This window comes from Pogoniulus pusillus, chromosome 31, assembly GCF_015220805.1.
Source record: "Pogoniulus pusillus isolate bPogPus1 chromosome 31, bPogPus1.pri, whole genome shotgun sequence".
In the NCBI taxonomy this organism is placed as follows: domain Eukaryota; kingdom Metazoa; phylum Chordata; class Aves; order Piciformes; family Lybiidae; genus Pogoniulus; species Pogoniulus pusillus.
The window spans coordinates 2,931,628-2,959,185 of NC_087294.1; the positions used below are offsets into that span (position 1 = coordinate 2,931,628).

The 27,558-nt window shown below is 43.9% G+C and overlaps 1 protein-coding gene across 5 annotated transcripts in view; it reads left to right on the forward strand.

Moving 5' to 3' along the window:
• The window catches only part of TIAM2 (TIAM Rac1 associated GEF 2), a 188,922-nt gene that overhangs the window by 40,161 nt on the left and 121,203 nt on the right, over positions 1-27,558 (forward strand). For all 5 annotated transcript variants that reach the window (XM_064169196.1, XM_064169195.1, XM_064169198.1 and 2 more), the window contains exons 2-3: positions 25,042-25,153; positions 26,233-27,426. In XM_064169196.1, the coding sequence (XP_064025266.1) occupies positions 26,239-27,426 (1,188 nt within the window). In that variant the 5' untranslated portion in view covers positions 25,042-25,153; positions 26,233-26,238. The remainder of the gene's footprint in view (positions 1-25,041; positions 25,154-26,232; positions 27,427-27,558) is intronic.

The window sequence follows — 27,558 nt, forward strand, 5'->3', positions numbered from 1 at the left end:
CTGAAAAGAAAAAAAACAAAACACACCAAAAAAACCCCAAACCCAAAACAACAACCAAAAACCTAAACCCCTACCCCAAAATCTAGGGACCTGCTCCCTTAAGGCACAGCTTCAGATGAGAAAGTAAAATGGAGTTGTTCCCTGCTAAAGCTGAAGAAGCAAGTGTATGTTATATGTGCTACTGAGTACTGACTTGCAGTTCTAAAGAACTACTCTTGAATGCTTAAAGCAGGGGAAGGCAGAGTAGGTGCCTCCTATTGAATCAGCAGTGGAGGGAGATCTGTGCTAGTCATTTTAACTCTTGGTTAGGCAAATAGGGTTAGCTATGGTAGATTAAAATGATCAGATCTGAATTTTACTTTAGTATAAGTAGAAGCCCAGACCATATGTCTTTGGGGAGCCCCATCTGGTTTCAAGCATTTTTAGTGGAAAAATGAGACAGTTTTGATGATTCTGTCATTTGTTGTGGGGCTTTTGGGGCAAGGGAGGAGTTGCCACAGTTTCAGTTTGCTCAGTTGATGAAACTCTTGCTGAATTAATATTCTGGAAGTAAAATGTTTTAGTTTTCCCACTTGTCTGCTTTCCACTGTGTTTCCTGGAGGAACAGAGACAGCTTGAAAATTGAACCCTTTGGCCAATAAAAAGGAAAAAAGAGACAACTTAAAGTCCATCATTTTACATAGCCTTTGTTGTCTTCCAAAAAGTCAGGCATGACCATTGTTTCAGAAGGAAATGGATGGTGGCTTACCCCTAACTGACCTACAGAAATTCCCTTCTTTTCAGGGTCTGGGGGAAGTCTGGGCTGGATGTTAGGAGGAAGTTCTTCACAGATTGGCATTGGAATGGGCTGCCCAGGGAGGTGGTGGAGGCACCGTCCCTGGAGATGTTCAAGAGAGGACTGGATGAGGCACTTAGTGCCATGGTCTGGTTGACTGGCTAGGGCTGGGTGCTAGGTTGGACTGGCTGATCTTGGAGGTCTTTTCCAACCTGATTGATTCTGTGATTCTCACAAGTTCAGCCTTCAGCTAATTATGTTGTATGATAGGAACAAGTTCTTTACCATGAAGGTAGTGGAACAGATTGCCCAGTGAGGTGGCTGGAGCCTCGGCCCTGGAGATATTCAGGGTGATGCTCGAAACAGGGCTCAGGGTAGCCTCATCTAGTTGAGGACGCTCCTGCTTTCTGCAGGGGTGGGGGTTGCACTAGAGGGCCTTCAGAGGTCCCTTCCAACCCAGAGCATTCTATAGTTCTGTGAATTATGCAGAGGAAGCAAAAAACACCAAGTGAATCTATGTGAATGGAATGCTTTGGCAAAAAAGAAATGGAATGAACAAAATGGATGAATTAAACCCAATGAAACAGCCTGGCCATTTCTTCAGCATTGCTTCTTTTTTTTCCCCCTTCTAAATAGTTGCAGTCATTTCATTGAAGTTATTCCTACTGTAAGGATGCTGGCCAGTCATCATTATAGTGGTCTTTGTCTGGAGTTGTAGATGTTGCTTACCAAATAGCTTTAAAGTACCACACACACACACAAGAAAAATCTTATCAATTTAAAGGAGAAATCTTAGAGCCTCATGGTTCAGCACCAGCCCAAACATGATTCCATCAGACTTTACACTTAGTTTTATTGAAAAGTTCATCTTTTTGCTATCCTGCCCCTCAGCTATGTTATCAACCTGTTTCATCTGCCACCTCATCTGGATCTTAAATGGTTACATCACCTCATAAAGTACAAAATAACAACAGAAAGCAGGAAAAGTAGTGACCAAGACCTGTATTATAAGGGAAAGTGAAAGGAACCAATGTTTCTAGTCCCCAGGGAGGAGAGAGGAAAAAGCAGTACAATGGCTGAGCAGTACAAGCCAAGCACAGGAAGAAGGTTGCTGTTTATGAGCTTCCTAGGAGTATCTACAAAGTTTGGTGTGGGATGAGAAATGCAATAACAGGGAAAGAAAGATGAAGTCTATCCTTCTAAATGTAAATTCATGCGTGACAGAAGAGCTACACAATGCTTTCCTACAGGGAAATTTTATTTCCCATTTAGTAAGTGGTACTTCTGGGTTCACCAGAAATCCCATTTCCCAGATTAACAACACAATATCAGTTTCTTAGTGCATGTTATGCACTTGCCAGAAACACCACCCTCTGAGCCTGTGCTCTGAGCTTGGGTATTTATTTAACCCAGCTTCCAGTGTTTTGAAGACTGCTCTCCCTGCTTGAGACAATCTTGATTGTAACTGTTTCTTGTTTTCTCAACCAGTAAGGGACAGAATGCAAGAGCAGATCTGCTGTTTCCACTCTGTTCTTGAGCACAATGTGACTTAAAGAGGGAACGTCTCTTTCCCAACAACCTTCTGTCTTGTGCATTCATTTATGAGGTCACAAAGCAGGAGGGAAGTACTATGTACTGTGATGGACCAGACCTGTATCTGCAGGATAAGAGACAGTCTTTTGTAGAGACTGTTTTGGAAGGAGCTAAATGTTTTTCAGATGAGCAAAAACTGATTTATAGTTCTGCTCTAAGGAAAATGCACATGCACCTACTTGTGTTTGTCCATGGCTTCCATTTAAGAGTGAAGGAGAGAGACTTCTTGCCTGTTGCTATCAAATAATGTACTTCATGCAATAGAACTATCTTCTTTCAGCATCTTAGATGAGCAGGTGTCCACCACAGAGACCTGTAGGAAGCAGACATGAAAAAGGCACCAAATATTGGTGAACCAGTGAGCTACATTTATACCTCTAGTTTGTAATGACGTTGAGCTTCTCTCTGTGGCAAGGCAGAAGAGCTTTAGCCTTGAGGAGAGCTTGGTAACATAACTGTTGGCCAGAAAGTTACAGTTAGAGTCCTTCTAAGGGATGGTCAGCATCTCCAGTTCCCCATCAGCCTGTAGGCAGCAACTGGTGGTAGGCATTTGGTTTAAGGGGCTCCCAGCTTCTGCCAGAAAGTGTGAAATTGAGTTTAAGTTCCTGCTCTTGGCTAAACATCACTGAAACTCTGGCAGCCACAGGAGCTTTGGAAAATTCCTAGTTCTGTTCCTACTCTTGCATGCTTCTGTCAGTACTTAGGAATCCTTCCTGTGCTGCAGGCACAGTTTTCTTAAGCAGTAGTAGCAAAAAAGCTCCCAAACACCAGGAAGCAGTTGTCCTCCTCTTCTGTCCCTAAATTCTGGTGAGGTCACATCTGGAGTACTGTGGCCACTTTTGGGCTTCCCAGTACAAAAGAGACATAGATATACTGGAAAGACCCTGATGATGGGCCACAAGGATGATGAAGAGACTGGAGTACCTCTTCTTTGAGGGATGGCTGAGAGCTGGGACTGACCAGTCTGAAGAAGAGATGTGTGTAGGGGATCTTCTGAATGTGTTTATACAAATACCTGAAGGGAAGATGCAAAAAAGATGGAGTCAGGATCTTTCCAGTGGTGCCCAGTGACAGGACTAATGGTGATGGGCACAAACTGAAGTACAGGAGGCTCCCTCTGAACATCATGTGCCATTAATCTTACTGTGAGATGACCATTCTCATTTATTAGTCATTGAAATGCTCAGAGTCTTTAATCGTTCATTTATGTGTGCCTTGACCAAACAACAAGGAACAAATTGAAAAACGTTTGCAACCTCTGGAAGAATTGCTGCTGAGTCTCCAGTCTGGGTCATCACAGGATATTAGGGATTGGAAGGGACCCAAGGAGATCGAGTCCAACCCCCCTGCCAGAGCAGGAACATACAATCTAGCACAGATCACTGAGGAACACATCCACACAGGCCTTGAAAGTCTCCAGGGAAGGAGACTCCACAACCTCTCTGGGCAGCCTATTCCAGTGCTCTAGGACCCTTACAGTAAAGAAGCTCCCTCTTGTGCTGCAACTCAGACCCATTGCTCCTTGTCCTGTGACAGGGAGCAAGTGAGCAGAGCCTGTCCCCCACTCCTGATCAGCCCTCAGGTGTTTATAAACTTTTATTAAGTCCCCTCTCAGTCTTCTCTTCTCCAGACTAAGAAGTCCCAGGTCCCTCATAAGCCATGCCCTCCAGTCCCCTAATCATCCTCGTGGCCCAGCACTGAACCCTCTCCAGCAGATCCCTCTCCTTCTTAAACTGGGGAGCCCAAAACTGAATGCAGTCATGTTGAGATCTTAGCTTGGTTGCCACACTACTGGTAAAATTTCACTCAGTTCTTCAGATGTTGGTGACCTTAGCAGGTGTCCCCCCACTAGAGAGAGCTTGCTGCCTGTTAGGGGCATTGAGCATTGACAGTTTTTCTTAACCCTGCAAATACAGACCACTACAGTGGAAATGAGGATCTCTGCTTGTGTTTTCTGTGGGTGGGTATTAACTGATCAGTTTCACAGTTATCAGTCATAGTAATTTGTTATTGAAAAATGGTAAGTCACCAGATGATGCTAACATGCTGCAGAGCCTTACATGGACCTTCCTCCCCCCCCCCAAAATGTCACATTTCAAGATAAGAATTTTATTAAACACATGATGTAAAAAGAAGAAGAAAAAGTTTCCAGCACCTCTAATTACTAAAAGCAGCAATTTATCCAGATCAAAATATTACAGTGGAACCACTTGGAAAACATAGAGCTGAAATCCAAGCTGGGCTGTGGATTTGATTTATTCCAGACACAATTTAATGAAGCTTTGAGATTTCTCCAGTCCTCATTTTGGAGTTCTTTTTAAAATCTAGGTCCAGGCACAAATCTTTCATTGGAAGGCTGGCCAATTTATATTTCACTGGAGGGGGGATTTAACAAGGTTTGATTGGACCTGGAAGGTAATGACTGCCTTATATTTTTGATGAATAGAAGGGAGTTAAGGATTTCCTGGGGATAGCCCTGAGGTTATCTTGCATTTCACAAGTGCAGCTTGCAAGAGTAGGTTACAGGCTGTCCCACACATTGCAAAACTAATGCCAGTGTTGATAAAATCATGATGAAGTGTGCATGTTGGGTGAGCAGAGTGTTTCTTTTCTGTATTTAGCACAGTTAAGCAAGAGTATAGTTGATTTTATATATATATATATTTTACTTTGCTTCCTTAAAATTGCAGGAAAATCAAGATGTAATAATCTGAGTTTAAGATGAGACAAGGGATATGTTTTAATATGTTGGCTCAGCATACCTTGGCCAGCAGAGCATAAAGGCAAGAATATAATACTTAATGTTAGACATATTTTTAAGGACCATACTGAAATGAAAAGCAGATCTGTGTGACTTCATCCTCTGGGTACTTTCACTGCTTTTGGCCTGATCCAAAGCCCACAGAAGTTAGTGGGAGCTTTTCTGTTATCTGTGGTTGGCTTGCATCAGACTCTATCTTAGTAATGTCATCATATCAGTAGTAATATCTCAGGGAGCTGAAATGCAGCTTGACAAGGTGGGAGAAAGCAGACAAGACTCAGAAATCCCTGCTTCAGAGTAGCCTGTTCACACAAACTTGAGTGTTATTTAGGAAGCTTAGAGCACTTTGGAGAAACAAATCTGCTTCAGCAAATTACTTAGGCATACTAAAGTCAAAAGCATGCCCATACTGCTTTGTGAGTTGCTTTTACTGCAAGTAGAGTTAACTTTTCATTATATGTGGAAAACCAGTATAGAATTTCACTCTGAGCCTCATGGAAAAAAGAAACCAACAGGAACGTTAATCGTAACCCCCTTCTCAGATGCCAGGAAAGAGTCCTTGAGGCTGCCATACTCTAACAAGACATCCTGTTGAGGTCGAAGATATTTTTCCCCCTCCCCCTCCCTTTTCTTGATCTCACCTTTCTACTTCATGCAAGGAGAAGGGAACTCAAATTAGTTGGTAGAAAATAAGAAACAAGAACTCCTGAGGCTCTACTCGTTGATTCACATGAAACAGCAGTACCTATGGGGAAAAGCTTCTCTCATTCCTGCAGGCTTCATGGTTGCAGGGAAGAGCCTCTTGCCTTTCTGCCTGGGAGATGAATGGGAGCAGGGTGACCATGCCTCGCCAGCGCTTCTCTAGGGGGGATGCAGCATGCTAGAGAGGATGCAAGTGAGGCTTGGCTGTGACCATGGTATGCAGAATTTCGCAATGACCCAGACGTTATGAACTTCTGAGGTATTAAGGATTACATCCCTAAGTGGCTTAGCTTTGAAGACAGTAAGTATGGGCAAAGAGGACCTCGGAAACCCCTGGGTCTCTTTTGTCCCCGAACTGGGAATTAAGACCGGCTCTGCTGCCTTCCATACAGCTCAGACTGGAAGTGGTGAAGGATGCCCTGTGCACAGCAAGGGGAAGAGGAAATCCATGGCCACATGACTTTGTGCAGATGGTCTCAGGCTTCTCTCATAATCCGATGCTTTTGTTTCTTATGAGGGACCCCAGCCCTCCTTTGCCTGAGTGTAAGCGTATGTGGGAGGCTCCAGGGGGGAATCTTGCAGATTTAATTATTTCTTACATGTTGCTTGCCTGGGTATGAGACAATTGAGCCTAACTAATGAATCTTGCATGCTCTGAAAAAGGAAAATGCTGCCTATGATCTAAGCTTCATGCTGCAATGTGGTTATTGGGAGTGGGTTTTATGGCTGAATAGGCCAGCCTGATGTTGCTTCTTTGCTTTTTTGGGGGCTTTTAGTTAGTTATTCACGTCATGCTGGCAAAATATTTTATGTCTTTCCATTTAACTTGCTGTCTTCATCTTCTGCTTCTGGAAATGCTTATATGCAGATGACAAAACACAGAGTTTCCTACGCAAACTGGTGGCTTACTTTTTGTTCGTGTTAGTTGGAAGGTTGGGTTCTGTAGCATCTTTGAAAGCATACAAAAGGACTTTCCCAGACCCTGATAAAATACATTAAGGTGATAATTTCTTTTTGCTATTTCTTAGCCACACTGTGGTTGCTTAGGAACAGAAGTAATAATGTCATTTTTTAACTCCTCTTCTTCCATTTGTCCTTCCATCAAACTAGCAATTCCCTATAGCTGTTGTGTTCCTAAATATTTACATGTCTTCCCTTGTAGCCTTTGAATGTGTCAGTAAATCCTTTATCTTCTCACACATGTTTTGGTTCTAGAGGTCTGTTGCAGGCATTCCTAATTGCTATGCTAGGATTGCTTAGGAAGCTTAGGTGAGGAGCTCTGTTCAGGTGTCACAGTTTTGAAGGGGTTCCAAATTTCAGAGGTCTCTGACATTACAAAGAACTAAGACAGTCCTGCTCATTGTGAGAGGGTTGTGTTTTCCCCCACGTGCTCAGAAAGGCTAGGATTACATGAAACAAATACTCTTGCAAAGTGTGTTGGATTACTGTTAAGGAAAAGGACCGAGAATCCATCACAAGTAAAGCTGTTGTTATTCTGCTTCCTTACGAGTAGCGTTCTCCTTAATTTCTATAGCTATTAGAAGAAGGACTATCTTTGAATGACCTGGCTCTTCCAGCATGAGTGTGATTTGTTTGTAGCCTCTCATGCTTCTACATTAGTTTGTTTATACCTGTCATCTGTCATATGGCAGATGAGAAGAAAAAACCCTCATAGATGGCTCTTTTGCCTCCCCATAACTTCCCATATGTTGAGATGCTAACTACTGCTCACTTAGCCTTCAGGCTTGAGCAAGCATATTCCATATTTCTCTTTAATCTAATTTAGCTGTTTACTTCATTTGATAGGTGCAGTGCTTACCAGCAACATATGTGCTCTTTGTTTAAAGTGGGCTTCTTGGAGGATGTTGAGATGATATACCGTGCTGTGTATCCTTGTGGGTGCCGGCCCCCTCTGTCTTGCATTGTGTGGTAAGGATAATAGGAGCCTCTTGCCTGCTTGACTCATGCTATTAAAATGGGACACATTGTGATGTTCTCCTCAATTAGCATGATCGGCTCCTGGGGAGCAAGGAAACCCTGGCTCCCGTGGTTTGCGTCTTCCTCTCTAATGGGTAGAAAGAATCTTTTGAGAGTTGCTAAATGATTCAGACCATTAGGAACCTGTCAGCTTAACAATGCCCTCTCTGACCAGAAAAATGGTTGTGAGCAGTTGGACACCCTGGCAGATGTTGAACTTGTTCTTGTTGTTCCCTCTGCTTCAGGCAAATAGCTTTGCAACCACTTACGGGATTTGTACATGGCTTTGTTCGGGCAGTGCCTGTTGACATAATCAGCACAAGTTAGCTAGACTTATTCCACCTTTTATACCTTTGTATTACTTCTAGTTAGTTTAATGATGCTTTAATAAGCTGCTAATATTGCCATTTACCACTTTTAGTAGCTTTGTCAATCAGCTCTAATGAGAAACCACAATCAAAGCTTAAAAAGTAAAAGGCAAACAAACAGCCTCCCCCGAATGGGACTCATTTTGTATTCCTTCTATTGTGTTAATTCCTTGTTTTGCATTTTGAAGTGCTCCTCTACAAACAGAAGGACTACAGAGGTATTGTCAAGCAGAATTTGCTGTATAGTTTTATAACCTAGGATCTAAAAATTCAGGGAAAACATTCATGCCTTGAAACTTCCTTTAAAATCATACTCAGGACTACTTGAGTGAGTTAAAATTAATTATGCAACACTATAATATATATTTTTTGGTGCATGCTGTTGAAGAGAATATTGATTTAACACAGTTTTCTTAGAAGGTTTCCCATGCTTATCATAGAATAGAATCACAGAATCAACCAGGTTGGAAGAGACCTCCAAGATCATCCAGTCCAACCTAGCACCCAGCCCTAGCCAGTCAACCAGACCATGGCACTGAGTGCCTCATCCAGGCTTTGCTTCAACACCTCCAGGGATGGTGACTCCACCACCTCCCTGGACAGCCCATTCCAATGCCAATCACTCTCTCTGCCAACAACTTCCTCCTAACATCCAGCCTATAGTTCCTCTGGCACAACTTGAGACTGTGTCCCCTTGTTCTGTTGCTGGTTGCCTGGCAGAAGAGGCCAACCCCACCTGGCTACAGCCTCCCTTCAGGTAGTTGTAGACAGCAATGAGGTCTCCCCTGAGACTCCTCCAGGCTGCACACTCCCAGCTCCCTCAGCCTCTTCTCATAGGGTTTATGTTCCAGGCCCCTCACCAGCTTTGTTGCCCTTCTCTGGACATGTTCCAGCACCTCAACATCTTTCTTGAATTGAGGGGCCCAGAACTGGACACAGGACTCAAGATGTGGCCTGACCAGTGCTGAGCACAGGGGCAGAATAACCTCCCTTGTCCTACTGGCCACACTGCTCCTGATGCAGGCCAGGATGCCATTGGCTCTCTTGGCCACCTGGGCACACTGCTGGCTCATCTTCAGCCTACTGTCTACCAGCACCCCCAGGTCCCTTTCTTCCTGGCTGCTCTCCAGCCACTCAGTCCCCAGCCTGTAGTGCTGCTTGGGGTTGTTGTGGCCAAAGTGTAGAACCCTGCACTTGGCCTTGTTCAATCTCATCCCATTGGCCTCTGCCCACCCATCCAGCCTGTCCAGGTCCCTCTGCAGGGCTCTCCTACCTTCCAACAGATCAACACCTGCTCCTGCCTTGGTGTCATCTGCAAACTTACTGCTGCTGTACTCAATCCCCTCCTCCAGATCATCAATAAAGATGCTGAACAGGACTGGGCCCAGCACTGATCCTTGGGGCACACCACTAGTGCCAGCTGCCAACTGGATGTGGCACCATTCACCACCACTCTCTGGGCTCTGCCATCCAGCCAGTTCTTGACCCATCACAGAGTGAAACTGTCCAAACCATGAGCTGACAGCTTGTCCAGGAGCTTCTTGTGGCAGACAGTGTCAAAGGCTTTGCTGAAGTCCAGGTAGACTCCATCCACAGCCTGCCCCACATTCACCAGGCAGGAACCTATCATGTTTATTTATGTTTGCAGCTTTTTCTGAGTTAACTGATGAACCAAGGATCAGTATTATAATGAAAAAGTATTTAATATGTTTGGTAAAGTAAGCAGCCCCTTAAAGTTTGCTGCTCCCTGGCAACTGTCTGCACTTCTGTCTTGAACGGGTGATAGCAAACAGCCTTGCACAAGCAATTAGCTGGTCTGTTGGATCGGTTAACAGAACAAGCTATGGTAGTAATGCATTGTGAACTAATGCCTGTGCTTTATAAATATTTGTGCTGTAAGATCTCCTGCTATATTCTTGTGACAAATGGCTGGACCTTAAAACACTTTGCCCTGTTTAATAGGCATGCTTGTAAAAACATGGTGTGGTTCCATTTCTTATTTCTTAATCTAGTGCATTCAAAAAATCGTTTCCACTGATAGTTTAGTGACATTCCTTCCAGTTATAGCTTTAGAATCATAGAATCAACCAGGTTGGAAGAGACCTCCAAGATCATCCAGTCCAACCTAGCACCCAGCCCTATCCAATCAACCAGACCATGGCACTAAGTGCCTCATCCAGGCTTTTCTTGAAGACCCCCAGGGACAGTGCCTCCACCACCTCCCTGGGCAGCCCATTCCAATGCCAATCACTCTCTCTGTGAAGAACTTCTTCCTAACATCCAACCTATACCTACCCTGGCACAACTTGAGACTATGTCCCCTTGTTCTATTGCTGGTTGCCTGGGAGAAGAGGCCACCCCCCACCTGGCTACAGCCTCCCTTAAGGTAGTTGTAGACAGTAATAAGATCACCCGTGAACCTCCTCTTCTCTAGGCTAAACAGGCCCCATCTCCCTCAGCCTCTCCTCATAGGATTTGTGCTCCAGGCCCCTCACCAGCTTTGTTGCCCTTCTCTGGACATGTTCCAGCACCTCAACATCTTTCTTGAATTGAGGGGCCCAGAACTGGACACAGCACTCAACAAGCTTTGTGTTTCTGTCAAGCAAGTCCTACATTTCAAGCATTTTTACACCTATCTGTTGTAGTAAAGTGACTTTCAATTATAGCTCAGAACATGTGGTTTACCTAGTTGGTTGTGCCCAGGTGGCCAAGAGAGCCAGTGGCATCCCAGCCTGTATCAGGACCAATCTGGCCAGTAGGACAAGGGAGGTTATTCTTCCCCTGTACTCAGCACTGGTCAGGCCACACCTTGAGTCCTGTGTCCAGTTCTGGGCCCCTCAATTCAAGAGAGATGTTGAGGTGCTGGAAGGTGTCCAGAGTAGGGCAACAAAGCTGGTGAGGAGCCTGGAACACAAACCCTATGAGGAGAGGCTGAGTGAGCTGAGGATGTTTAGCCTGGAGAAGAGGAGTCTCAGGGGGGACCTCATTGCTGTCTACAACTACCTGAAGGGAGGATGTAATCAAGTGGGGTTTGGTCTCTTCTGCCAGGCAAGCAGCAACAGAACAAGGGGACACAGTCTCAAGTTGTGCTGGGGGAGGTCTAGGCTGGATGTTAGGAGGAAGTTGTTGTCAGAGAGAGTGATTGGCATTGGAATGGGCTGCCCAGGGAGGTGGTGGAGTCACCGTCCCTGGAGGTGTTCAAGAAAAGCCTGGAAGAGGCACTTAGTGACAGGGCTGGGTGCTAGGTTGGACTGGATGATCTTGGAGATCTCTTCCAACCTGGTCCATTCTATGATTCTATGAATTGCTTAATTAACTGAAATTTCTTGCTGTGCTTTGTGTGTTGAAAAAGTCTATCACTGTAGTAGGATGCTTGTCAAAAAAGATGTGTCAGTTCTGCTCTAGTGATATAGAAGGTAGCAAATACTCAGAAGGGGTTCTGGCCTTGATCTTATGCATCAGCTTTTACCCTTAGTTCTGAAGAAAAAAAGACTATTAAGTAGTGTGAACCTCTGAGGCTGTGCAGGGCTTCTTTATAGCAATAGCTACCACTACTCATGAGGCCCATCTTGATCTCTCTTGTCTCCTATATTGCTACAGCAACCTTTGCCAAAGAACCCATACCTTTTTATTGCTGAGCATGATAATATGTGGTGTGTGGGATATCCCTTTGCTTAGGTGGGGTCAGCTGTGTTGTCTCCTAGCCTCCTGCCCAGCCTGCTTGCTGGCAGGGCAGAGTGAGAAACAGAGCAAGCCTTGAGGTGGTACCAGCCCTGTTCAGCAGCAGTGAAAACACTGGTGTGTTATCAGCACCAGTTTTGTCACATACCCAAACCACAGCACCACAGGGGCTGCTAGGAAGGAAATGAATTCTGTGCCCCCCAGACCCAGTGCAGGAGTACTGAGCAATCACTGCAGGCCACATTTCTCACATCCAGCGAGTTCAGTCATCCAGATTTGCTGCCTAATTTGTCTCTTTTTGCCTCCTAATTGATTTCCCATTTTGCACTAATGCTTCTACCACCTGTGTTGCTATCATGTGATCTTGCTTTATCTTTCTTTAATGACTTTGAAATTAATGGAAAAGTAACTAGAGACACTTTGATTCCCCAACTGTTCTCTTCAACTCACTTGAAAATAGACTGTAAACACAAGGAGTAAGGCCATGCCTAGAGCAGTGCTAAAGAGTCACACAACACAGAAATGACAGGAGTAAATTCTTCTGGCTTTAAATACCGAGTATGGTTGATTGCATGGCTTAAATGTCAGTGAGTTCTCTCTGGTTTGGATGCTTGGAAAAACCATTTGCATGTGGAGAGTGCCTGGACAGCAGCCCCTCTCTTCCTCTGAGCTGTGTAAGGATATGTTTGCTCCACCAGGAGGTGGGGATGGAGAGAATCCCTTTAATCTCTTGTATTACATCATTTCATAGGGAGAATAGGAGCCTCTGACAGGAAGGTGATAGTCACTAAGAGCATTGTAAGTCTCTTTGATAGCTGGCAGTGTGAAATAGTGCTAATCTGCATAATCTTTCATTGCTTAACTTCTCTGCTGACCTATATCCAGAGCCGTTAGGTTTGTGTTGATGCTGTCATTCAGGGAGTGAAATGGCCTGCTGGAGTCTGGGAGTGCTGGTGAGAAGGAATGTGTAAGACCTTAATGTGCTTTATGGTATAGGCTCCTGTTTACTTTTCTTCCCAAATTCCTCTGAATCAGAATTAAGTCATGAATGACCTCAATTATTTTTGTCCTTTTCTATCTGATGAACATTTAGAAATGAGACTAGGAAGCAGAGCTTTGCAGAAAGGTGAGAAGTTCTCACAAGTTGAACTGACACCTTCTAGAGGAATTTAATGTGCTTTACTGTTTCACTGAATGGGAGACTGATGTGTTCCTTGTACAGTTCCCTTTCAAGGCCAAAGATACCAAGGATGGGTCTTGAGTGCAGTTTAATGAGAATATTTCTCTAGCAGATGTTGCATGATTCAGATGTTTTAGTCATGAAATCAGCAGGGCTTCAAAACTCATCTCTAGATACTGTTTTGTTGACTAAAACATGTAATTATCTTTGAGCAGCTTAGTTGCATGTACCATAGGACAACTTCCTAGGTTTCTTGAGAGCTCCTCTCTAGAGGAGAGTTCTTGAGAGGTTTCTGATTTCAGAAACCAAATTGCCTGCTTCTGAAATCTTTAATTCCTACCTATGTTCTGTTTTTGAGAACATGAAAAGGTGTTTAGGATCTGCTGGGAAGTCTCTGTACACATCTGCCTGTCTGTGGTTAAGCCATGATTAGCCAAGTACTGAAATCTCTCTGCACATACCCACCCAGTGCTTGTCTGTTGAGTATTGGCTAAGGGACTTTATGGACCAGGCATTTTCATACAGTTCAGCTGTGTCCCTGTCAGGTGATCCAGGCAGGACAGGGCAAGAGACAAAGCAGAAAACTAACCTTTCAGAAACACACTGCACTGTGACCAGTTCTGGGATCCCCAGCTCAAGAGGGACAGGGAACTACTGGAGAGGATTAAATCATTAGGGGACTGGAGCATCTCTCTTACAAGGAGAGACTGAGGCTCTCCAGCTTAGAAAAGAGAAGACAGAGAGGGGGGACTTAAAAATGCATATAAATATCTAAAGGTTGCAGGTCATGAGGATGAGGCTGGGCTCCTTTCAGTGGTGGCTAATGATAGGACAACAAACCAGAACACAGGAGGTTTATCTTGAATTTAAGGAGAAACTGGAACAGGCTGCCTAGAGAGGATCTGAGGTCTTTCTCTCTGGAGACTTTCAAAACCTCTTTGGACTTGTGCAACCAAATCTAGGCACTACTGCATTTACAGGAGTGCTAAACTAGATGGCTTTCAGAGGTCCCTTCCAACTCTTACCATTCTGTGTCTAAGAAAAGACATTTTATAGGAATGGCATGTGCTTATAGAAGTGGGCTGAGTTTAGGGAAGGAAATGTGTCACCTTCCTATCACGAATGCTGGGCACATGTGCATATTCTGTGTTTTTCTTAGTGCATTTCCATTGCTTAGTAAACAAAACACTGATGACAATGAGATGTCCTGGCACTTTCAAGATAAAATCTAAACATTTTTTATAAGGTAAAACATAGGGTGAGAAGCTGCCTTTAATTTTCATCATTCATCTCCGTCTATAAAAGTAAGTTCTTGACTTCCAAACATTGTATAGAAACACGTACAGCCCTCATAAGCTATTTTTAATCTAGAGTGTTTATGCAGCCAAACTACTATCCAAGGCACAACTTTTCTTGTTAATTCCATTAAGACTTTCCTCTGAATAAATTAGTTTGCTTTTACTGCAAAGCAGAGATGCTAGGAGCTATTAAGCTGGCAGAGGCATGCATTAACGTAAGCTGTGGAGCTTCTGCTTACTATATTGAAATGTTCTTTAATTTCCTGTGTGACCTACCCAGCAGTTCTCTAGAAACTTAGGATAATGGCACCCTTCTTCTCAGCCATAGCCTGATCATACATTCTTTGAAGATTGTGAGGTGTACAAATACTTCACGTGGTAATAAGAGATTGATGCTTATTATCAGGTTGTTCCAAGTTGATAATAGCAAGACAACAGGTGAGAAAAGAGGCATGAGGTAGATATGGAGACTCAATTTTGGGTGTGCAATAAAGAAGGATCCTCATGCCATAACCCATGAGCTAGACTATACTTAAGCCCTGTCAGCCTGGCCTTTCTGATCCTCAAAGAACAAAGTTGGAGGAAGCCCAGAAAGGTCAGAGGAAGACATGCAGCAACACTGAGACAAGATGCTGAAGCTCCCTGTGTGTCAAGCAGAAGTCAGTGAAGTATGTGTTCAGCATGTATTGTCAGTGTGCTAAACGTAGTCAGCTAAGTATGTTAAGAACCTTGAGGGTATAAACTGTACTCTTGAGACCAAACTAAATGAGTATAGTTTGGCTTGTCACAGAAAGTGGGAATGTGTTGCTGAGAAACTTACTGGTAAGAAGTAGAACACAGTAAATACAGGGTACCTTAGAAATGATGTAAAAAAAAGAGTAGAAGAGATAGTAAATACAGGGTACCTTAGAAATGATGTAAAAAAAGAGTAGAAGAGATAGTAAATACAGGGTAATGCAGAAATGATGTAGTAAATTTCTGGATGACCTCTAGGACTGAAGTGATAAAATGCAGTGAACTTGTAGAAGGAGAAAGTACGAGGTTGAGTACTTTGCACTAACAGGAAGAATGCCTGTTGACATTGGGGAGTCACCCTCTGAAAACGAATGAAGAAGGACATGGACAGCTTTATTACCGACTGCTGGAAGATTGCAAGGCACTATTGTGTTCAGCTGGATCCTAGGTTGTGTCAGGCCAGGTCTTTTCTATTGAGTTAGGGAAGAATTACTATTATTGAACAGAGTGCTGAAGAGGCTTCTTTGGGAATAGATTTTCTACTTCTGAACATTCATCTTTAAGAAGGATAAATTAAACAAAATAGCTGCTGATGAAGGACTTCTAGATTGGTAAACTTATCTAAGCAATCATTTGAGCACAGTTTATTTAATCAACTAAGAGGTAAGACTTGTAGGGGAAATGCAGTACTCTGTGTGAGAAGGGGGATAGGACCAAAGGTGAACTCTTGCTTCTTGGAGAGAACATCACTGAAAGGAGCCCAGCCTCATCCTCATGACCTGCAACCTTTAGATATTTATATGCATTTTTAAGTCCCCCCCTCTCTGTCTTCTCTTTTCTAAGCTGAAGAGCCTCAGTCTCTCCTTGTAAGAGAGATGCTCCAGTCCCCTAATGATTTAATCCTTTCCAGTAGTTCCCTGTCCCTCTTGAGCTGGGGATCCCAGAACTGGTCACAGTGCAGTGTGTTTCTGAAAGGTTAGTTTTCTGCTTTGTCTCTTGCCCTGTCCTGCCTGGATCACCTGAGAGGGACACAGCTGAACTGTGTGAAAATGCCTGGTCCATAAAGTCCCTTTGACTCTTCAGCTGTCATTGCCTCTGTGATAGTCCCAGGATTTGGATCTGGTGTGTTACTGAAATAGTTGAACCACAGCAGCAGTAAGTGAAGAGAATATAACTGTACTGGGAACAGAAAAAAACTGGTGTGCTTTTCACAGAGGGCAGAGTTGTTACCAGAACAAGCAGATAGGAAGCCCCCCAGATGTATACCTAGGTGTACAATTAGGAGTACAGGCATAAGTCATGTCCTGCTCTTTTGTGTTTTACAAAAAACTGACCTGTGGAGCCTGCTTATGGAAAATTTAATTGAGCTCAGTAGAATTCAAAGAAGGATTTGACCTTTGCTGTGATGAGGAGAGCATTTGCAGTGCTAATATTGTCAACCTGTGAAGTTCAAGAAGAGATTTAAATTGTTGTTTTCATGTAAAGGAGTCAACTGTAACTGGGCTTCAGAGGTGAAATAGAATTCTGTTCCAAATCATTCCAAAACTGCTGGGTTCTGAAGTTTCAGCTGTGATGATACAGCATAGCAAACACAGTGAAATGGAAGTCCATTTTTCGGTGGCAATTCCTGTGTTACATTGCAAATTGTTGCTTCCTTTTCATGAACATGACTGGCTAGGGCTGGGTGCTAGGTTGGACTGGATGGTCTTGGAGGTCTCTTCCAACCTGGTCGATTCTATGATTGATTTGGGGCTTTTGTGTGTTACTAATGATTTCCCTTATAATGTCCCTGTGTTTCTTTTCGATTGCGTATGTCACCTACAGTGCAACTTGGCTGCATTTTCACGCTTGACACTTGTATGTGACCCTCAAATTTTATTAGAGTATTTGAATAAGTGCCCTGCCTTTTGGCTGAGTTTGTTCACCAACTGCTTCTGCAGCCAGTGAAGTGTTGAGCTTTTCTGATAATAAAGCAATTGTTCAGGCACCTAACTACAGATATAACAGCCCAGCTCAGTGTATTGAAACTCTGGGCCGTCATTTGCATCTGAAGAGACTCGCTTCATCTGAGCTCAGTCACTAAAACCCAACTAATTCTCTCCGCAGGATAGTATAATAAACCTGGGGGAAAAAAGTAGCAAGGAGGAGAGCAGCAGAGTTTGTACAAGTCGTATGCATGATGCTGTTACACAGAGCTGTTAAACTCCACTGAGAGCCGCTCTTAAGAGCAGGCTTTCATAAGTACAGATTTCTGCTGTGGTTTGGGGAGTTACTTCTTTTTGCCACGGTGCCTTGAACGAGGATGCTAGGAATTCTGGCAAATTTTAGAAGGGGGGGACGGGACACGGGACATAAGGAAAAAACCCCATAACAAAAGACAAAAACAAAGGGGCGGAGGGGGCGGGGAAGAGACCCCGGAGCTACCTTCAGGCAAACAAACCCCTCTCGTTCAGCAGCCTTAGGAGCAGCTTTCATGTGGAAGCAGCGTGGCGACTGAGGAATGCGGGGTCAGACAAGAGCCCAGTCACGGCGTATTCCCTGGCGGCTGCCCGGCATCGTGGCAAGCCGGCCCGCCTAATCGTTTCAGGCAGCCCGTGGAAAACCACCCTCTGGTTAAGTCTGCATCATGCCGTTCCACCAATGGAAAAAATTGAACGGGAGGAGGGTGTGTAGCCTGCAGACAAAAATACATCCATCCGACTCGAGCAGGATCTGTTTTTAGTTCCCAACGGCTGGGCGTTCTGAAGTGTTAGGCAGAGTTTCCTGGCGTGCCCGGGGCGGGCGGAGTGCCCGCGTCTCCGTGTCCGCCTCCCTGCCGCTGCCGCGGAGATGGGGCGGCTGGCGGGCTGAGGCCGGTGCCCTGGGGAAGGTAAGTGGGAATGGGGAACGGGGACCTGAGTCGGGGAGGGAGATGCTGGGGGAGAGCAGTCGGTCCCCTGCTTGCTGTCTGCTGCCGGATCCGGAGAGCCGAAAGAAAAGTAGGGAAAGACTTGGGAAGCCTCTGAAAGCGGAGGGCAGCGCAAGGCTGACGCAGTGCCTGGGCTTGCAGCCCCCGCGCTGCCTCCTCTGCGGCCAGCTGCACCCGAGATGAGTGGGTGTCCTCCAGAAAACACTTCTCGGTGGTCATCTGTCAAACTCAATTGCATGAGTTGCGAAGTAGCCCACCACTGGGATCGTTTTACGGCTCCGCTGAGATGGGGCTGAGTGTTTGGGGCTTTCTCGAGGAGAAGTTTGAGAAGGTGTGTTTGGGGGTGCTACAGTTTCCACAGCATCAAAGTGACTCTTGTAACACAATGTGGTTAATAATCGCCCTGAATATTTGTCTGTCCCTTCTCACTGAAGCGACTTGCTGTAAGTAGTGTACCCGTTAAGCAACGCTTGCGAACTGTCAGAGCAGAAGCTTCAGGCAGCACTAGTGCTGTCGCTGAACTCGAGTGGTGTGGAAAACCAGGGTTTCTGCGCTGGCAGGGGCAGGTCCTGCACAAGTTGTGATCTTTCTCCATAGCTTTTTGTTTCTCCATAGGTTTGAAAATTGCACACAAGTTAGGAGAAGGCTACGTTCTGCTGCACAGAGACAGCATCAAAGACGGAAATGCCCAAGAAATGCAGAAGTGACTTTTCCTCCCCCACGTCTTTTTTAAGAGGGGTTGATTAATTGCTTGTGCAATGCAACCAAAGCTTGCTACGGTGTTTATACTTGATCCTGATGTGGTCACCAAGTTAAATCTGTGCACTGGTGACTTCATACTTCATTCTGGAAATGGTGTGTTTCTTTCCCTTTGGGCTGGACGATTTGGAACATTAGGCAATGTATAGCAAATCACTTGTTAGGGGCAAGGCGTGGAAGTTTCTTTATCTGATCACCTTTAACAGGAGAGGGTAGCCGCATACCATGGAGGGGAGAACTCTCCGAATAGGGTGCTCTGTGGCTGTGAAGCTACAAAGCAAGTGTTCTAGTGGGGAAGCCTTATCCTTAGTGTGCTTTTGTATTACAATGTGTGAGTAACATGCTGGTGCTGCAGGGGTAGAGGAAAGGAATCCCTAAGCTGTGTTGCTGCTGTAGAGCTCCTGGCATGCAAAAGTCAAGATCTGGTTTTAATTTTCCGAGGGACGGTGCCTCAAATGTATTTCTGGTGTCTGACTCCCAGATCCTCTATCCTCTTCAGGAAGTCCCAGGGCCAAAGGTGGAAAAGCATTTACTTTGGCATCGACACCCTCAGGTGTTTATGAATGTGTAAACTGAGAAGTAGAAAAGACTATGCCAAATGCAGCGTGGTTTCTCCCTCCTGCTTGTGGAGTAGGCAGGCCAGGAGTCCTGCAGATATCTCAGCCCTTGTTGCTCAGCCTGAGGCATGGTGCTCTACCAGTAGTTGTTGAAGTTTTTCCTCTGGTGCCAAGGGTTAAGAGTTGGCCCCGTAGACTTAAAGGTGTTACATCAAAAAGTAGTTTTGAGGGCAGAATAGGTTAATGATCCTGCCTGAGATTGTGGCCATTTGCTTCTCATGGGTCTGTGGGTCTGTTTTGGGATATGGTGTGTCTTAGTCTAAAAATAACCTTTCTCCTCCCCGCTCCAAAGCTGATGTTTTGACGCCTAGTGTTTGGTGGGATGTGTGAGAGAATATCCCCATGGCTGTGTGCTGACTGTGATTGTATTTGGTAGGTATGTAGATGTGGTGCTTAGGGACGTGGTTTAGCAGTGACCTGGCGGTGCTGAGTTAATGATTGGACCTGATGATCTTAAAGGTCTCTTCCGTCAAAAACAATTCAGTGATTCTATGACAGCATGAGCTGGTTGCTGCTGAAGCAGACAAGAGAGGAGAAGGATAGATGTTCCTGATGGGTATTTGGAAATCCCAGTTTGACCAGAAAGCTCCAGTCTCGCCTTGTGTAGTATTCATGAGTAAGGACTGGGACAGAGACCTCCACAGAAGTTAGTCTAAGCTCAGGCAGGAAGTTTGCAGACTTGAGTACAGCCCAGGACAGGCGTGGAGGCTGGCATTGAGGTTTGCTGTTCAGGGCATTTTGTCTCCTTTCATGTGCATCATCCTCCCTGCTCAAGGCCCCAGGCCTTGAAATCCCTTGAAAGCACCATCCTAATCTGCATCAGGACCTGCCAGTATGCTTACAAGAGTAGGTGGAGAAGAAAAGACCTTTCAGATTACTGAGCTAATTTCCCCTTCAAGGGCAGGAAACAGACCCTTTGACATATCTAACTACTGCAACTACTGCATTAAGCCAAGATGCGAGCTGGCATTCCTGTTTTTTCTTTAACAAGCTTAATGGCTTTTATTTAAATGGATGTGCACTTTAGCCATTGTGTATAAATTCAATAACATTTACAAATGGTTAAATTTGTTTTTTTTCCCAAAGAAAAATAAGTCCCTAGAGATTTGATTGTAACAGCACTGGTGTAATATGATAAGGATCTTTAGGCTTGACTCTACCTTCCATACTGCACTAACTCAAAAGCTTTAAAGCATAATTTGATTAAGCTGCCAATGGCAGACTCAGAAGAATGAGTTGAGTAAAAGAAGGAACTGTGTCCCAGGTATGGGATGTGTAATGGTGATGTGGGATATCTGTGGTACAACATAGAGACAACCAGAAAAGGAGATTGTGGCCTTCTTGCTTTAACTATGAAATTAGAAATCTCTGTGTAGAATGAAAAGATGTGTCTGGGATCATAATGAGTTTGTGTTTAACGAGAAAAACTATTGGTCTTCATTTGATCTGTGAGCTACCAAATACTATTGGTCTTCATTTGATCTGTGAGCTACCAAAAACTATTGGTCTTAATTTGATCTGTGAGCTACCAAAAACTATTGGTCTTAATTTGATCTGTGAGCTACCAAACAGTTTCTTATACAAGATGCCGTGACTCTAGATTAGAGATTCATGAGCAAGTGAAGAACTTAGGCTTCAAATTGAATTTTTAAGGCAAAATAGTCTTATTTTAGTTTAAAAAAGAAAAAACATACTTGTGGTGTTTTGGTTATCCATTCCTTGAATACAGTGGTATATAATGCAAAATATCCTGCCAAGTATAGCACGGCGTAATTATTATGGTATGTTTCTGCCATAGGAATGTGATTGAGATTGCAAGAATGAAAACTGTGCTTCTGATTTGTGAAAGCATGCCACCAAAGTGCGTAGTTCTGAAAAATCCAGTGAATTGTTTCCAGTAAGAAAGTTCACATTTAATCCAGGTACAGTGTTCAGCTCTCCTGCCTCCCTCATTAATTTCCCATACCCAACCATGCCCAGCTGTGCAGGAAGGAGAGGGTAGGTTCACATTCTAGCATTCTCTACTACTTTCCTGTTAAAACCCAAAGTAGATTAAAACTTAATTAAAATTTCCAACCTGTAGTTCTATGCCCCATGAGAGTTGCCAGAGCAGGACTTTGCAGGGCTCTCATACATCTGCTGGGAAAGGTTCGTTGTCACTGGCCATCCAGAGGGATGAAGGCATCAGAATATTTGGGAGAGAGAGCTTGGTGTGTGTGTTTGAATCAAGCTGAAGCTTCACATTTCTAGAATATTAACATTAGTTAATCTGTTGCAACATCACAGGTGGCAAAATTGTCAGTCCCAGTCACAGAAATCTGCTGAACCTCCCTAGGAGGCTGCTGTGACAATCTTTTGCCTTTTTATAACTGATACATGGCCGTTGCCCAATGCTGGCTGTAGTTGTGGAGCATTCATTCTACTTACAGCTCTCTGCTCGCCATAATGTCAGTTCAGAGCTTGCTGTTTTCTGACCTGCAGTTTTAAAGAGTCTCAGCTTGGTTGGTGTGATTGTACTGTAAGAAGATATGGTTGGCAGTGGTAAAATCACATTTGGTGTGTGTTCCTGCTGTAGCTGATGAGACCAGCACAGGAACTTGTCTCCCTTGAATCAGATCTCTCAGTCATTCATGATACAGTCATTTCTTATGGTATCTTAAAAGCAAACCTACTACTGGAATATCATTGTTATGTTTTTGTTTTTCTTGTAATATGGTTAGTGAGTCAAGCTTTGTAAACCTTTATCTTGAGAGATGAAGACTGGAGCGGAAAGCATTTGTGTGATTGCACATCACTACTTGTACCTGTGCTCACAGTAATCTTCAGAAAGGCACTTATAAAGCAGTGTAGCTGCTGAATAGAGGTGGCAGGCAATTCTCCAGAACAGCTCCTGAGCTCATGTGTTTGCCTTTCAGAGCCAAAAAAGTCTAGGGCAACTTTATGTAGAGAAATCCCAAGGTGGGGAAAATACGATTTTAGCTCTGGGGTTATGATTTGTGTTAATTATTGGGTGTGGTGGGGATGGTGAGGCTCCCAAATTAGTATGTTTGCATAGCTGTGTTTTTTGAATGTGTCAAGGGGAACCAGAGTGAAGATTAAAATGTTCTTTTTTTAGGGAACGTGGGTATAATTGTAAGAAAATAAACTCATAACCTTCAGGCTCAGGGAACTGCTTTCTAAATGTGCTGGTTGTAATTGCAGAAAATATTAATAGAAAGTGGGTTTCCTCACGAGAAGTATTCATCCCTGTGCATAGTAAGGGGGAAGAAGCACGATGGTAGGCTGCTGTGAGAATCACAGAGGGTTAGGGGCTGGAAGGGAGCTGAAAAGATCATCTAGTGCAACCCTCCCCTGCTAGTGCAGGATCACCTATACCAGATCACACAGGTAAACACCCAGGAGGGTCTTGAATACCTCCAGAGAAAGAGACTCTGCCACACCCCTGAGCAGCCTGTGCCAGTCTTCTGTCACCCTCACAGGGAAAAAATGCTTCCTCATGTTTACACGGAAATATAGGGGAAGCTGCACTCTGCTCCCTACACTGTAATTTTTAGTGCTTCCACAGTTCAGACAGCATAAACCACGTTTTGAGCGAGTGCAGCCGAAGCTTGCCCGTGACTGTCGCCCTGCCCCGGTGTCATGCTGTCTTTGGGCACAAACTGGCTTGCTCTGTTCCCACCCTCTCCATAATCAGCGGAAGGCAAATCACTCCACATGAGTGTGATGCAAGAGGAAGGCATCACAGCTGATTTTCAGGATGGCTGTCTTTGTGCAGCCTCACAGACGCGGCAGTTGGTTATCGAGGTGTGCACAAATGTTTAGCCTACAGCCGCAGCTCTCTGAACATCCAGCACACCGAGAAACATCCTTCAGGGCCATTGCTATGGGATTTACTGACTGTTAGTACTGCTAACTTATTCCTGGACACACTGAGACACTACTTTGTAGATATTATAGCCTGAGATAAATTTATTCATTCACCCATTATGTGCCCTGTATATTGGATCAGACATGTACAATGGACCCTGCAGCAGCAGCTCAAGCCTTCGTGAATTGAATGTCTATCTTCTGAGGTTCGTGACAGCAGCTTGCTTACTACCCACTCTGTTAAAAGGATTACCTAACCATTGCACAATCACTATGGAGACCAGATGGTCTTTTTGCCTGTTTCTTTAGACAAATTGTGTTCACTGTTCCCTTATGAATAGATAGAAGCCCTTCAAAGCCCCCTTGTTGAATGTACTTTCTGCTCCCAGATGAAGAATTCTGAATGTAAACTTGTTGCTTGTTTGTGGTCTGTGCCTCTTGGATCAAGCAAGGCAGTTTTTGCTGGAGGCTCAAAATTTGGTCAGCAGCTTGGAGCTTAGGAATTTTGTGTGTTGTCTGCTGTTTACCTTAAATCAAATGTCTTTTGTTCAATCTGTGTTGCATGTGACATTTGAAAAACTGTTTACACTTGGCAGCATAGGCAAATGAAACCTGCAAGGCAAGAGGGTTCTAAATAGGAGCTTTCCAAATTGTTTTAGGAAATAAGCAAGTTACATAGATCTTATTTGTATTTTTTTTTAATTGGAGTGAGATTTGTGTGCCTTATCTGTCTTTTATGACCAAATATCTTCGTCATAAAAATAATGAATTTGTGTTTATAAGTCTCTAGCATCTCTAACAGGGTCCAGAAGGATGTGTTTCTCTCAAGTCACTTATTTGCTAAGCTTTTTTTTTCCCCTAGGGTTGCTGTTGAGACTCTTTTTATTTCTATTTTGTGGCCTTTACCTTTGTTTTTGTAAGGTTAGCAAAATACCCACATTACATATCGTCAAGGTTCTTACATATTAAATAGCCACAAAAGAAGTCATAAAGAGTAAAACTCTGCTGGTCCAAATGAAGTAGTTATTCAGTTGAAAATGATGAAGAGTAACCAATGAATTTATGCAGGAAGAATGGTTTCTAGCTAAAATGCATATTCCCAAACCTGAACCTATGATCTTAGAGAGCTTCTTTTCTACTGAGCGTTCCAATGCCTAAACTGCTGTTGTGTTCTGTGAGATTCAGCTTCTGTCCTTTTGTTTGGAGTTGCAGCCTTTTTGTGCAACTGAAGAGTTGATACACTCAGATGGTCAGGAAGAGCCTGGATGTTGTTACTTTTGGGTCTGTGCAGTGCTTGGTGCTGCTTTTTTCTTGTTTTACTGGCAGATAAACTTGAAATCAGACCAAGCTTAAACAAGGGAAGTTGCTGGATGGTTGGCAGAGTGAATTGCACAGTGTTCTTTCACTGAAAGGGTCATAGTTGGAATCCAGGCATGGGGAAGGATAAACAGATGCGGTGAGACATTGATCAATTTGGCCCACATTGTAATGGATCACTGCACAGTCCTGCCATCTGTAACTGGTCTTCCAAAAAGAAAGCTGGAGGAGGCTCAAAGTTTGCCCTATCTTGTTAGTGAAAGGGGATAAAGACAGAAAATAAACCACTTAACCAAACAGTGACTTAATTGCAGTAATTCAATGTCAGCTGTTAGAATATGTTTATAAAACTGCAGATCTAAAGTCAAGGAATCTCCTTAACCAGACCTCTCTTCTCCATTTGTGACTTCTGTCTGATTTTAATTAATTTTGCATAAAGTCTGGAGTAAAAGCTAAGTTCCATTTGACTGACAGCTCTTTTTTTGTCTTTGTGGTGTTTCTAGGAAGGCTGAATGCAGCTCTGTTCTGGTTTTATCAGGCGTAGCGGCTGGCCACGAGGACAATGCAGCGCATGCTGACTGCTGACCGTACCCGTGTTTAAGAGTGATCCTACAGGTCTGATCTTGGTTTTACACTGTGCTTTTATTCTAGAAGTTCTAGAAAAGGGCCAGAAGTAGGAATGCTGAAATACATAGACTGTGCTTCCACAATGGTTTATATTGACAAAACTGTAATGAGGCTGCAATGTGTTTTCTAAGCGTGATCGTCTGAAATCCAATTTACAAGGAAGCACAGCGCCAATGGAAAAAGCATTTTGATGTTTCTGTAAATTACAAGTAGTGAAGATTCACTCCAAGTTACAAAAAGAACAGATCAATCTTTTTTTTACTTTGGGGTACACTTTATGTTATGTCCAAAACCTTCAGTCATCTCACTGGGGCAATTTGACTGCTCCAGTATGTGCTATTCACTGTGAGTTCAGTAAAAAGCTGAAGTGTGTTTTACTAAGCGAACTGTCAAACCTTGCCGTGCCGTATGAACAGGTTTGTATTGTAATGGAAGATGAGACTCTTCACTACCTGAGTTATTTTTTGTTTGGGTTTTTTTTTTTGTTTGTTTGTTTGGCTTGGGTTTCTCTTTCTTTTTTTTTTTTTTTTCCTCCTCCTGGATTGACTCCATTTAAACACAAAATTGAGGTTTGTTTAACAGTTTATTAAGGCAACACTTGGTTGCACAGAAACCAGTCAAGCTGAAACTGTAGTGGGCTTGTCTCCTGGCAGAGGAGATTTCTCAGAAAGTGCAGTTCACTTTACATCTAAGTTATCATTATCTTGCTGTCTCCCTTTCATTATGCCATTGTTCATGGGAGCCAGAGATTTTGGAAGCTTTAAGAAAAGGATGTTGCCAGGGGTGTGGGTGGAGAAAGGTGTTGACATATTTTCAATGGAGCCAGATTCCAGCTTTATAACAGAGGGGTGAAGAACCCTAGAGAGAATAGGCTCTTCTAGCCTGCCCCTAAAATAAGCTTGGTTATGAATTTAATATTGTAAATGGCTATTTAATGGCTTTTTGGAAACAATTGCTTCATATAATCTTTTTCAAAAGGCACTTTCCTGTGCAGAGGGCAAAACCAGGCTGTTAATTTTCGCTTTGTCTTCTAGCCATTGTTTCTAATGAAACTTTTCTTAATTTAGTTGAAAATGGGGAATTCAGAAAGTCAATACAGTCTTCAGGGATCAAAAAATCATGCTGCTTCTACAGCTGCTGCCAAGCAGAAGCCTTGCTCTCTGAAAATTCGCAGCATTCATGCTAAAGATGAAAAGTCTTGCTCTGTGCATGGATGGGGGCACACCAGTAGTGGCTCAAACTACAAATCGAGATCCCTTGCCAGAAGCTGCCTTTCTCACTTCAAGAGTAGTCAGCCTTATTCATCTAGACTCAGCGACACAGTCTCTAAAAGCAGTGCCCATGCCAAGCACAGGACAAACACCTCAGGGGACTACTGCCAAGAAAATAATGCGGTCTTTTTGCCTGAGAACGGCTTCCACTATATTGGCCTTCAAGCTGGAAGTAATCATGCTGCCTCTCGAGAGTGCAACGGGCACATTTTAAATTGCTATGGAAAGAATGAGAGTCTTGCACCAACCTCCCCATCAGAGGACAGGAGGAGTCCTAAAGTTCTCATTAAAACACTGGGGAAGCTGGATGGTTGTTTGAGGGTTGAGTTCCACAACAGCAGCAACAGCAAGGTACTGACCGAGGAGTCCAGTGGACCGGTCCAGTTGCTGAGGTATTCTCCTGCCTTGGAATCTAAGCCAAATAACCTGCTCGATGTCAGGAGGAACTCCAGCGCAGACTGTTCTTCAAGCCATCGTCTGTCACCTACTGATTCAAAGCTTCGATCTAGTAAAGGAAGCTCTCTCAGCTCTGAGTCTTCGTGGTATGACTCTCTGTGGGGAAATGCTGGGGATATCAATGAGTTGGATGGTCCATATTTGACCAGGAGCACTCCAGATACAAGCATTCATGCCAGTTTCCCAGCAAGTGACAATAAGAAGTCCTTCAACCAAAGTTCATCTCTTTCCTCACTCAGAGATCTCTATAAGGATACAAATTTGGAAATCACTCCTTCACCTGGGATCAGGCTGTCTGATGAGTATCTTGATACTCATGGTAGCCTAAGCAACCGTGTCTCATTTGCCTCAGACATTGATGTTCCTTCTAGGGTAGAGCAGGGAAGTCCTGCACATTACTCCTCCTACACACTTCCGTGTAGAAAGTCCAAGCCCCTCAGTGAGGATTCATCCAAGAAGGATACATTAAAAAACCGAATGCGACGCATCAGTGACTGGACAGGAAGCCTCTCAAGGAAGAAAAGGAAGCTGCAGGTATGTGCTTGAGACCTGTTTTGTAGATTCTTCTTATAAATGTAGTGGCTGCATCACGTTTGTCTTTCTCACAGGATAATTACTTGCTAATCTCATTTAATAATGTGTGGAATTTTGAGAATTGCTGCATCC